This window comes from Archocentrus centrarchus, chromosome 3, assembly GCF_007364275.1.
Source record: "Archocentrus centrarchus isolate MPI-CPG fArcCen1 chromosome 3, fArcCen1, whole genome shotgun sequence".
Lineage (NCBI taxonomy): Eukaryota > Metazoa > Chordata > Actinopteri > Cichliformes > Cichlidae > Archocentrus > Archocentrus centrarchus.
Window position 1 is genome coordinate 9402276 of NC_044348.1, and position 13578 is coordinate 9415853.

At 39.8% G+C, this 13578-nt stretch overlaps 1 protein-coding gene across 1 annotated transcript in view; it reads left to right on the top strand.

Moving 5' to 3' along the window:
• Window positions 1–13155, top strand: part of ly75 (lymphocyte antigen 75) — a 31889-nt gene extending 18734 nt beyond the window's left edge. Inside the window, 16 exon segments of the mRNA XM_030723255.1 lie at window positions 38–174; window positions 544–652; window positions 863–1023; window positions 1275–1296; window positions 1299–1403; window positions 1807–2027; window positions 2114–2276; window positions 2736–2900; window positions 2997–3119; window positions 4339–4524; window positions 4643–4866; window positions 5017–5224; window positions 5467–5628; window positions 5941–6057; window positions 7773–7946; window positions 12598–13155. Coding sequence (XP_030579115.1) covers window positions 38–174; window positions 544–652; window positions 863–1023; window positions 1275–1296; window positions 1299–1403; window positions 1807–2027; window positions 2114–2276; window positions 2736–2900; window positions 2997–3119; window positions 4339–4524; window positions 4643–4866; window positions 5017–5224; window positions 5467–5628; window positions 5941–6057; window positions 7773–7946; window positions 12598–12770 — 2450 coding nt within the window. The 3' untranslated portion in view covers window positions 12771–13155.
• The last annotated feature ends 423 nt before the right edge of the window (window positions 13156–13578 follow it).

Sequence of the window (13578 nt, forward strand, 5' to 3'; positions counted from 1 at the left end):
CTAATATACACATTTACTGTCATATTTAAACTTGCAGAGTCTGATCGCAGCTGCCTTGAGCCTTTTCCATTTGTGTGTGAAAGAAGGAACATCACATCAGTGGAGAAGAACCCTTGGGAGCCTCAGCCTGGAGGACTGCCCTGTGGAAATGAATCTGTCGCCTTCAGAAATAAAGTCTGTCCCTTCCTCACCTTCATTACATGATACTTTATAATTCCTGTTCTTGTGTTTTGTTTTGTTTTTCTTACAAGCCCTAACTGATTCTGCTTGACAAAATTGCCACTAAACCTAAGAGAGGTTAAAGATAAGGAAACAATGATATTTTATACTACAGAAGAAAATTCACAGAAGAAAGTAAAATTAAGAGGTGATTTTAATGGAATGCTTCCTTCTGAGTGTCTGAGTGATAGAGACTTTGACAGTTCGGTTGTTTGGCCAACATTCATGTATATTATACAGATTAGTAACCTTTTGCCTGAGGTACACTGAAGATGAATAAACATGTTCTGCTGGAGTGATTACAATGCTGGCATCCTTTTCCAGTGCTACACACTGATGAGCAGTACAAGTCCTCTCTCCTTCCAAAATGCCAATGATGAATGCCGATCAGTGAAGGGAACCTTGGTCACTATCTCTGATCAGGTGGAACAAGGTGAGAACCCCCTCGCCCTTTTTTTTTCTTTTTTTTCAAATAATTAAGACAGGTTTTGTTAGCACGCCTCTCATGATGATCTTAAATATCTTTGCTTGACAGAGCTTTATACTTTGTGAGATAAGAGAGAGATGTTTCCAAGAGTGTAAATGTGCACTCCATTGTGCAAAAAAAATTATAGATTTTATATCCATAACATACACGTTTCAGACTTCATCAACACCCTCCTGCTGAGCGTGAAAGGCATGAACAGAACATGGATTGGTCTGAAGATCCAGAAGAACGTACCTTCATGGGTTGACGGGTCCTCGGTTAACTACATAAATTTCAACTCTCTGCTTCTGGGCATGCACAAGGTCGTGGAGGTTAAAGTAAGTTCCCCTCAGCTTCACTTTACTTCTGTATAAACAGGGAAAGAAACTGCTTCAGGTCATATCTCTTTCAGGTGGACTACATGTTTGAAAGTGACAGAATTATGTATTTGTAGAGTTGTGAGCCACTACGCTCATTTCCACTGGAGGCAAGGGTTTATGACTGCATTATCATAATACGCCCAAATCTCCAGCTAATTATTTTAATGCAAACTTCAGAGGAATTTGTTGTTTTCTGTCTCTCTTGATAGCCGTGGGATCCGGAGAGTTTTGATTGTGTGCGTTTATGCTCCATAACTCCAAGTCTGATATGCTGGGTACCTGGGACTATACCAGCTGCACACAGCCTCTACAGCTGGCTGTTTGCCAACACTATGCAGGTAAACCTCCACTCACTTCTAGCACTTTATTATCCAAATTTACTGCAAAACATGCGTGTTTATCTTGAGATTTTTCTTTATTAATGTTTAACTCATTTGATGTTTAATATGAAAATATACAGATGAATGGGTGACAAACCCTTCGTAGCAACTCAGGCCTCTTTTTAGAATACTGGCCTAGGGGTTAACATCATTAAATGAACATCCATGGACCAAAAAAACAGCGAGGACCTTCCTTGCATGTCATTTCTCATCACTCTCACCTCTAATTTCCTCTCTTGTCTCTATAGCAATCTCTCCATTAAAAGTAAAGAAGATACATTTCTCTGTAACAAAGGTGCAAAGAGACAGGTCTCTGGCATAGCTGTCATGAGATGATAAGACACATTATTTCTCCTTTCAGATAAACTAGAGGAGCCCCACATCCCCACAGAGACTTTCATTGTCAATAACCACACCCTGCTGCTGCTGGTCAAAAATCTCACCTGGTCGCAGGCTTTAGAGGAGTGCAGAAAAAACGGCATGGACCTGGCAAGCGTGGCCGATAACTACATGCAGTCCATCCTCACTGTGAACGTGAGCCGTGCAAAAACACCCATGTGGATTGGCCTATTTAGCGAAGACGTAAGTGGACTAAAAGGGGTTTCTGTTTTATTTTGTCAGTTGTACAATTATTCTTAAAATGATTTTCTGCCTTTTTTTGCACTCAGGATGGGATCCACTACCACTGGAGTGACCATAGTCACACTGTGTTCAGTCGCTGGCCTTCCGATGTCACTAGTGGCGCTTGCGTTTATGTGGACACCGATGGTTTCTGGAAAGCCACTGAGTGTGAGGACACGCTAGGAGGGGCTATTTGCCACAAATCAAGGAGTAAGTGAGTCTATAGAGTAGAAACAAATAGAAATGTTAGTGTTTAAAATGCTGATGCATGAAACATGTTTCCAGACAGGGAAAACTGGCGCACTGCTCTTTTTGTAGTTCTCTCAGAAATTGTAGTAAAATGAGGTTGAAGATCTTCACGAACAAAGCAAGCTGTTTAAACCCTTTATAAACCTGCAACTATTTTTTAGACAATAATATGAAAATAATTAGTTACTTTTTGTTTTCTTCAGTTCCAAAACATCTTGCAGCTTTAACAGTCTCTAAAAATAATAACTATAGTTTATCATCCTTTGCTTTTTCATCTCGTGGTGTCAAAGCTTTACAGGTTTCTCCTTTATTTTTAACTTGTTTTGTTTATTCTTGGTAGGTATAAAAATGCAAAGCTGATCCTTTTCTAACACATCGAAGCTTTTAGCTAACTAAATACTGTAATCCCATTTTTTACAGATGAGAACCTCCCTACACCAGAGGATCCTTTAGTGAAGTGCCCCCATAAAAAAAATGGTCCAAACTGGATTCCCTGGAAGAATAACTGCTACTCCTTTCAGCTAGTTGGCTCCAGATGGGAGTCATTTGATCAGGGACGCATTGAGGATACCTGCAGAAAAATTCGTAAGAGTATTAGGCACATTAAAATTAGACATTAGGCACATGCTGTTGCCTCCTGGCATGGTGGAAGTTGCTAATGATGGTGTATTGATGTTTCAGATGCAGATGCAGAAATCCTGACTATCCGAAATGCAGAAGAGAATGAGTTTATCAAGAACCAGCTGCTGCCATTTGAATCATTGGTCCAGTTTGTATGGCTGGGATTGTTCAAAGATAACAATGGTGGGTATTTCATTTAAACTTTCACTACAAGTCTCTGTATAATAGATGCTTTATTTTCTGTTGTCTTGTTACAAAAACTTATGAGTCCAGAGGCCCTTTATTATTCTCCAAGACAGATGGCTCAGTCACACTAAAGTAAAAAAATAGCAAAATCCTTGCAGCTTGGAAAAATTGAAGGTTGCCCGCTCATTTCATTTGGCGACTGATTAGAAGTACTAGTGGCAACCAAATGGTTGTCCAGAGTTTGAGCGTGCAACACCCTCAGTCTCTAAGAGACCACTTTTGATCGCAGGGTAATTACGATCACCTAGTGTGAGGCAGCCTGTCTCCAAATAATCGCGGCCCAATTTGGACCAACTGTAGTCATTCTCAGACCGCTTGGTGAAGGTTTCCAAATAATTGTCGTCTAATTCATAAATACAGACAGATTGCCAACATGTTGCAGGCAATCTGAGTCAGTCTACAATGTGTGATGCAACTGGTTGCCAACTGGTTGTATTCTAGTTATTTTCCAGTATAAAAGAAGTATAAAAGTTTCATTTTGCAGTTACATCAGCACCCTTTAGCAATTATAGTATGTGACTACTTGTGGATGAATTTCTGTTTTTGATCTATGAGGTTTTGGCTGGACTCTGAATGGAAGCCGTTAATGTGAATTTCTGTAACATAGATGGGAACAGATTTGTGATTTTCACTGACTTATCACGTTTAATTGCCGTATTATCACAAAGAGATTGCATGCAATTGTCAACTTGACCGCCTTCGATTGCAAACTGATAGCAAAATGTCTTGACACACCAAAGTTGCTTTGAAGACTGGCACTGACTGAATGGTTGCAGACCTAGTCTCTGTCCTTGAAGCAGCTATTTCAAAGGCAATGAGATCACAAGTTCATTGCACACAGCCACAAAATGTTTGGTTGCGCCACGGTCTCTGACCACTGTTTTCCGTAGTGTGAATATAGCACCATGCAGGGGAATGTATTCATTGCTGTGTTTGTTTATAAGCAATTTTTATTTTTGAAAAATTACCTTGCCAAGCCAGAAAAAGTCTGAGATCTGATTGCGTAGTAGTAGCAGCCTAACCTTGCCCAGTGTTTTAGGCTTGTGCCATTAAATGCATACGATACTGACACTGATTTTGTCCTGATTGTGTTTGTGTATGTGTGAATGTGTCAGTTAATGTGCCATGAGTTAATAGTGATTGTCTTCTGCTGCAGATAACCAGACAAGGTGGTATGATGGCACAAATGTCCAATATTCCAACTGGGCGAATGGTCGACCAGATTTTAATGGGCCTTTCTTGGCTGGTCTCACAACTGATGGCACATGGATTCTCATTCAAAGCCAAAGGCTATACTCAGTATTCAAACAGAAGACAATTGTGGGCTGCAAACTGGACTATGGTACATTATTATTATTATTAATTTTATTATTTATTTATTTATTGCCTATTTCTGTTATTGTCTGAACAAAAATTCCTGATGCTAAAAATAACATTGTGTTTAATCCTTCTCTCCTAAGAACCCAAAAAGGAGTACAACAACTCAGCCGTGAATTTTCAGGACTATGGTACCTTAGCTTATAGGGTTGTGACCCGTAAGTTGAATTGGTACCAGGCTCTAGAAGAATGTGGTAAGCTTGGAGGCCACTTGGCAAGTGTCCATGACATGCAGCACAATGTACATCTGGGGCTAATTTCCAAGACAGATGGCTTCTCGCTCTGGATTGGCCTGTCCAACCATGATGTAAGAACTTTGTGCAGCCAGAATCTGAGCAGAAATATAAAATTCATTATAATGAAGCTGTCCATCCAAACTGTATCTCATTTGGATTCCATCCATTTGTTTGTGCCACACTGTCCCCCGACACCCCTAACACCTTCCTTCTCTGTGCAGGTCAATGGTTCAGCCTATGAATGGTCTGATGGAACAAAATTTGACTACAATGCCACCATCTCCAACTCAAGCAGGAGCTCCAGCCCAGTCAAACTAGAGGCTACCTGTGTTTATATAAACACTACGGGAGCCTGGGTAAGGACCAGCTGCGATGCTACGATAGACGGCGCCATCTGCTACACAACTAACGTCACTTCCACTTTCCAAAGTAAGACACTAAGTTGCATAGAAAAAAACAGTTTTTTCCTTCATTAAGCAGGAAAGAGGGATTATCTATAATCCAACAGTACTAAATAGTTTACAATAACGACTCGGTGGTGAAAACACGTAGCTTCAAATCTTTGGATAAAACTATAAATTGTAGAAGCGGAACATCTTCCTGTGATTTTTAGTTTGTTTTGAATAGGCACTCACTATTGTCCATCTTCTTTCTGTGTTGTTTATAATCAGGAGCCAAACTGAAAGATGGCCCAGTAGCTAATAATTGCCCTCAAAGTGATGGTAAGTCCAAGTGGGTTCAACACAAGGATCACTGTTACGCCTTTGACATGAGCTTCTACAACTACACACTCTACAGCATGGAGCAGGCCAGGACTGTCTGTCAGGAAATGGGTGAGTTACTGTTTACGGTGCAAAGATTTTATTAATATTCATCTGTATAAACTATATTATGCACCTGTTTTATATATATTTTATATATTTATTACTTCTGGTCCAATATTTGTGAATACAGTATCTCAGATTTCTTTGAATTTGACACAAATGTTCATTTGGACTCAATGATGAACTGATTCAGTTGTGTGTGTGTGTGTGTGTGGGGGGGGGGGGGCTGTAATGATGTAAACTCGCTAGACTAAACAGCTAGACTGGTTGGCGGAGGCATATAACCACAAGGTGGTAATTGCAGCTTTTCTCTGCTGACAGATTCTCAACTACTGACCATCAAATCCAAAGAGGAGAATGATTTTCTGGCCAAGTACATTACTGAACACCCTCTTATCACCAGTCAAGTGTGGCTCGGCATAGATCTCGATTCTCAAGGTAAGTGCCATAATTTAAAATGGAAGCTAGACAGTAAAGGGTTTAGATAATTTTGGAAACCCTGTTTGCCATTTTAAATGACTTTGTTTATGACTATATTCATAAATGTCATATAGTAGCTGATGAAAAATCTGAGAGAGCTAAGAAGGAGAATTATAGATTTACACAAGTTGAGAAGGTCTCTTGGAGTCATTTCTAAACAACTGCAGGTTCCAAAATTGTCAATTCAAACAATTGTACTTAAGTACAAGTTATTTGGATGTGTCATCACTTTTCCAAAATCTCAAAGAAGACCCAAACTGTCACCGTCAGATGAGAGGAAGTTGGTTAGGATGTTCTGGAGCAACCCAGGAACCACTGAGGCTCAAGCCTGCCATGAACTAGAAACTGTTGGAACACCACCATCACTGTCCACAGTGACGCAAGTTTTACGTCTCCATGGACTGAGAGGGTGCCAACCAAGAAAAAGCCTCTGCTCCAAAATCAACACCTTCAGGCTCAATTGAAATTTGCAGCTGTCCACATGGACGAGCCGAATGGCTTCTCAAGAAAAGTTTTATGGTCAGACAAGACAAAGGTTGAGCTATTTGGCCACAATGGCAAGAGGTATATTTGGAGGAGTAAAGGTGAAGCTTTCAGACCTAAGAACACTAACAACTGTCAAGCATGGTGGTGGTAGCATCATGCTCTGGGGCTGTTTTGCTGTCAGTGATATTGGTACATTGGACAAAGTGGATGGAATAATGAAGGAGGACTACCTCCAAATTCTTCAACAAACACAGATCAGAACTGATTTTGGAGTGGATGAGGCAGGCTAACATTGAGCTTCTGGAATGGCCTCCCTAAAATCCTGATCTGAACCATATTGAAAATTTGTGGGCTACTCTTACTGTGCCAGGAAACCAACCAATTTAAATGAACTCTACCAATTCTAAGAGGAGTGGTCAAATATCCAGCAGGAATTATGCCAGAGGCTTGTTGATGGCTACCAAAAGCTTCTGGTCGAGTTGCAACTTGCTAAGGGATATTTAAACAAATAATAGTGGGGGTGTATGTATATATTTAAATGCATATGTATACTCTTGACCCTGTGTGGATTAGCTAAACTCCAAAATAAATTCAAATTCACACATGATGTATGCTGTGCAATCATTCCACCCTGGAAAAAGAACATTTCCAAGTAAGCATTAAACGCCCAAAACTATCATGACATTCATGCCTATGATGAGTGTAGGTAAACATCTGGACACAAATTTACATCACATGTAAAAAAAGAGAAGACATTTTAACATCAGTATCTAACCTGTTGCAAAATGCAGACAAGAAGACTATTCTTTAGTCAAACTTCTCAAAACAAAAGGTTCAATGTATTCAGTGCTTGCAAGCTATCTGATTTCTGAGTCCTGCTATAAAGCCATACAGGCAATATTTTTGCACACTAATGAGCAAAAACATTATGACTGTCTGTCCAATATGTTGTTGATTCTTCATTTAGCAAAATAAATAAATAAACTACCTGCCCAGCACCAAACAGTTAGAGAACATTAGTGACTGTGTGGCGAATATTTGTGAACATTTATCACATAAAGAGCCGAAAATTTTCCCTCAGATAAAATACAGATATTAGCCCCTTAAATTCACACAGAAAACATTAAATCTGTGTCATTTTTCATTTTCACATTCCTATCACATTATATTTTTGTTTGTCCTCTTAGGTAAGCCTGTATCCTGGGTGGATAGCTCTCCTCTGGAATACTCTAACTGGAATTCCATTACTGGGCAGAAGTCTGAGCCCCAGTGTGCCATCATGACGGCAGACAATGGTGGAACCTGGAATCTGGTCAGCTGCAAGACTAGACACAGCCGTGCTGTTTGCAAAACTAAACCAAGTGAGTATCACAACTGGATTAGAGGAAAGCCTAACACTGTAGGAGAGTTTGTTTTGTTGCTGACAGAAGGAAGAGTGTGTTACTTTATTGTCTGCATGGTAAACAGTCGATTTTAAATTAATGAAATTGCATTTTTCCACACTTTATAGCACACAATGACAAAGTGAAAACATATCTTTAGAGTTTTTTGTTTTTTCTTAATTTCTTAAAGATGAGACTAGATGACATCGCTGTACAGGTCCTGGTCATAAAATTAGAATATCATGAAAAAGTTGATTTATTTCAGTAATTCTATTCAAAAAGTGACACTTGTATATTATATAAGTAAGAAGTAAGTAAGTAAGAATGCCTTTATTAGTCCCACAAATGGGGAACTTGCAGTTAACAGAACATCCATCCAAAACAAGCATAAACATAACACAGACAGGGGGGACAGATGTCTGAGGTCATGCAGCCATTTCTCAACGGCGCTACCTTTAGCAGAAAGACATTCATTACACACAGACTGATATATTTCAAATGTTTGTTTCTTTTAATTTTGATGATTTTAACTGACAACTAATGAAAACTCCAAATTCAGTATCTCAGAAAATTTGAATATTACTTAAGACAATACAAAAAAAGGATTTTTAGAAATGTTGGCCAACTGAAAAGTATGAGCATGTACAGCACTCAGTACTTAGTTGGGGCTCCTTTTGCCTGGATTACTGCAGCAATGCGGCGTGGCATGGAGTCGATCAGTCTGTGGCACTGCTCAGGTGTTATGAGAGCCCAGGTTGCTCTTCTGAATTGTGGCCTTCAGGTCTTCTGAATTGGTCTGGCGTATTACATCTTCCTCTTCACAATAGCCCATAGATTTTCTATGGGGTTAAGGGCAGGTGAGTTTGCTGTCCAATTAAGAACAGGGATACCATCGTCCTTAAAGCAGGAACTGGTAGCTTTGGCACTGTGTGCAGGTGCCAAGTCCTGTTGGAAAATGAAATCTGCATCTCCATAAAGTTGGTCAGCAGCAGGAAGCATGAAGTGCTCTAAAACTTCCTGGTAGACGGCTGCGTTGACCTTGGACCTCAGAAAACACAGTGGACCAAGAGCAGCAGATGACATGGCACCCCAAACCATCACTGACTGTGGAAACTTTACACTGGACTAGGGTTTAATATTTTTCCCGAAAATGACATGAATCAAATCCCGGGAAATGACGAGCCATTTCCCGGGAATCCCGGGAAAAAGTTTATTTATTTTTTTATTTTAATTAGGCCTTCTGTAGCCTGTGTCGGCCTTAACCTATTGTGATATTGTAGAGGTAGCTTTTCCAGCTATGTCCTGTTATGCCCAGTAGGGGGTAACGTCGGCTTGATTAACGCAATAAAACCTACATCTCGACATTCGAGTGCTCGAGCTATGCGGTGTTGTATCGTTCCTCAACACTCCCTTAACAAATATAATTTGAATATTCCTCCATTGTACATGGAATTATACCAAGATATTTTACAACTGCTGGTGCAAAACAATACGGTTCATCTCCACAGCATTGATAAAGGCTCAGCCACGCTGTCGTGGCGACATCTGTTGCGCTATATCTCCACCAGTGGAACGCTGTAATAATAAATAATAATTAACTACCGTACTACACTATAATATGGCATAACACAGGGCCTTGAGTAATGCACTACGACTTGGTCATTGCCATTCTGGCAACAGCAAATTTATAACACCGTGTCTGAGGGTTAAAGTAGGTTCGCTGTGAATCGTCTTTTGAAAAACTGGCCAATCCTTATAGCCTAAAAAATATACATTTTACTCAACTCCATTTTAAAAGCGAAATATGTTAAAGCAATCTATTTCATGATAATTTCTTCACACATTAGGCCCGTATCCTAATTCATGATTGTTAGTAAGCGGCTGCAAACGAGGAAAAGAAACACTCGAAGTTAAACAGATATTTCTTTATTGTTCAGGGCAGGCATATTTTATAGGCTATATAATGCAATATAACAATATATAATAATATAAAATTATATAATACAAAATACCTTAGGGTAAACACATTGCCTACGATTTCAACAAAAAGAGGAAAAAAGCACAACTGTGTAATACCTCTATTAAAACGCTTGAGATGAAGGCTGAAGCCTTAAACGGAGGCTGAACGTGCCTGAAATGAAGCATAATGCTTTTCGCATTAAACGAACCCTTCTCTCAATATTTCCTTAAATTTAACATTCTGAAGCTTTCTTTTCTTTCTGAAAGTCAAATCGACGCGCGCGACTTTTTTCCCGGTTTCCCGTCTAACGTTTCCCGGGAAACGGGAAATGGTTCTGATCGCATTTCCCGGGAATCCCGGATCCCGAGATTAAACCCTACACTGGACCTCAGCCAACGTGGATTCTGTGCCTCTCCTCTCTTCCTCCAGACTCTGGGACCTTGATTTCCAAAGAAAATGCAAGTTTACTTTGATCAGAGAACATAACTTTGGAGCACTCAGCAGCAGTCCAGTCCTTTTTGTCTTTAGCCCAGGCGAGACGCTTCTGATGCTGTCTCTTGTTCAAGAGTGGCTCAACACAAGGACTGCGACAGCTGAAACCCACGTCTGCATACGTCTGTGCGTGGTGGTTCTTGAAGCACTGACTCCAGCTGCAGTCCACTCTTTGGGAATCTCCTCCACATTTTTGAATGGCTTTTGTTCCACAATCCTCTCCAGGGTGCAGTTATCCCTATTGTCGGACACTTTTTTCTACCACATCTTTTCCTTCCCTTCGCCTGTCTGTTAATGTGCTTGGACACAGAGCTCTGTGAACAGCCAGCCTCTTTAGCAATGACCTTTTGTGTCTCACCCTCCTTGTCAATGGTCATCTTTTGGACAACTGTCACGTCAGCAGTCTTCCCCATGATTGTGTAGCCTCCAGAACTAGACAGAGAGACCATTTAAAGGCCTTTGCAGGTGTTTGGAGTTAATTAGCTGATTAGAGTGTGGTACCAGGTGTCTTCAATATTGAACCTTTTCACAATATTCTAATTTTCTGAGATACTGAATTTGGGGTTTTCATTAGTTGTCAGTTATAATCATCAAAATTAAAAGAAACAAACATTTGAAATATATCAGTCTGTGTGTAATGAATAAATATAATATACAAGTTTCACTTTTTGAATGGAATTACTGAAATAAATCAACTTTTTGACGATACTGTGTAAACTAATCAGACTCTTTTCTGTGACTCCAGTTTGTTTTAATTGTCCGTGAATTGTGTTCAGAGCTTCAGTGGACTCCATCTCTTTCTGGACATAGTTTATGAAGGCATGATAATTTATTACTGCATGTCAGGACAAAATCATTTCTCCAGATCCATTTCTTTACATTTTTGTATGTAGCCACTTATCGTGGCCTTAGTGTTCCACATATTTTAAGGTTATACACTCACTGGGCACTTTATTAGGTACAGTTTGCTAGTAGTGGGTTGTCCCCCTTTGCCTTCAGAACTGCCTGAATTCTTCATGGCACAGATTCCACAAGATGCTGGAAACATTCCTCAGAGATTTTGGTCCATAATGACATAATAGCATCACACAGTTGCTGTAGATTTGTCTACTGCACATCCATGATGCAAATGTCCTATTCCACCACATCCCAAAGGTGCTCAGTCAGTACAGAGGGGCCCAACAGGCTGAACTGCTGACACAAAGCAGGATGGATCCATGCTTTCATGGTCTTTCTGCCAAATTCTGACCCTACCATCAGAGTGGTAGAAATCAAGACTATCAGAATAGAATCCAGCCTTCTGTTGTCCTATTTTGGTGAGCCAGTGTGAACTGCAGGCTTAGTTTCCTGTTCTTAGCTGACAGCAGTGGCACCCAGTGTGGTCTTCTGCTGGTGTCTGCTTCAAAGTTTGACTTCTTGTGCATTCTTCAAACATGTTCTTCTGCATACCTTGGTTGTAGCCAGTGGTTATTTGACTTACTGTTGCGTTCCTATCAACTTGAAGCAGTCTGGCCATTTTTCTCTGACATCACCAAGGCTTTTTCTTTCAGAGAACTGCCACTCACTGGATAGTTTCTCTTTTTCAGATCATTCTCTGTAAAGCCTAGGGATGGTTGTGAATGAAAATCCTAGTAGATCAGCAGTTTCTCAAATACTGAGGACCAACAGCTAACCCTTGAACACCCAAGTTTTATACAGTGTGCCTGGATTATTCCATAACTTTTACTGTAGAGTTAAGAAAAAAAAAACCGAATCTCTCAGGAACTGTTAGAATTTTCTCTGTAGCCCAGAATAGTTGTGAAGGTACAGTCATGTGAAGTGCACATGGTGAAAGCTAGAAGGAGCAGATTTTTCTGTCTGTGTTCAGACAGCAGTGTCTTATGGATGCTTTGTGCTGCCATGATAGAGCAAATATCTCTGTAAAGCTCATCTTCTCTTCTTTACAAAACCATAGGAAAATTCTCTCTCTAGCAAAAAAAAAAAAAAAAAATCACCTTTCTTCCCCTTTCTGATGCTCAGTTGCTGCCGTGTGATATATCTTAATTGACGGCTGTGATGGTGTGGCATATTTTGGCTGAAACATTTATTTATTTATTTTTATTAATTTGTGCCAACTTGTCGGCAACAACGCATTACCTCCGAAGCTGGGCTGATCACATGTTGACGTTTGTTCCTCAGAGTCTGCAGGCTCCCCGGTGGCATTGGCCTTCTTCATCATGGTCCTCCTCGCTCTCCTTATAGCCGTCGGCTTTGTTGTCTACAAGAAAAAAAGAACCCTCCTCTCCTCTCCTGTACGCTACGAGAGGGCACTAGATGATATGGACACCACCAGTATAATAGATGGAGAGTGAGCCTGTTTCAAGTTTGCAGCCTCAGGAAGTATTGATATTGCCTGCCTCATGTTTTTTTATTTTTTTAATGTAGCCTTTCCTCCTTTTAAAAAAAAAATTTATGTTGCTCAAGCCAAACTTTTTCTGTTTTAAGTATGTAAATATTGTTTGAGAATTGTGAATATCTGCCAATCAGTTTCTTAATTTGGGTTCTTTAATAAGAGCAGCACATTGTACTTTATTTCAGTGCTTGGGCTAATTTTTCCTGAAAAATATTTTGGGTTTTTTGGAGGGGTTTGACTGCCAAAAATGGGATTTTGAGCTGAAACGTATACAAACTGCAGCCTTAACAGGTAAAATTGCACTGATACATGAGTGACTTCAAACATTTACAAATGTTTGTTTCTTGGCAGGCTTGTTTCTTGTTTCTTAAAACTTCATTCATTCATTCAAAAAAAAAAAAAAAAAAAAAAAAAAAAAAAAATTCAAAGGTAGCGCTGCAAGTCGGCTGCATGACCCGAGGACACATATCCCCCTGGATGGTGTTCTGTAACTGCAATTTCCAATGTGTGAACTTGTTCACCCACATGGCAATAAAACTTCATTCATTTAAATATATCTAATAATAATCCATTAATAATAGTGTTTGATTTACACGTGGTGGAAAATTCAGTATATGAATAATGCTTTTAAAAGCACGGGTCACATGAAAGTCCAGTAATATTTTGTAATTTTGGTTTGTTTTACCCTGACTGAGAATCTGCTGTACTGACCTCAAAGCTGTCTGGACTGCTAGACTAAACTCTGGTCTAAGAAAACACATTTGCAT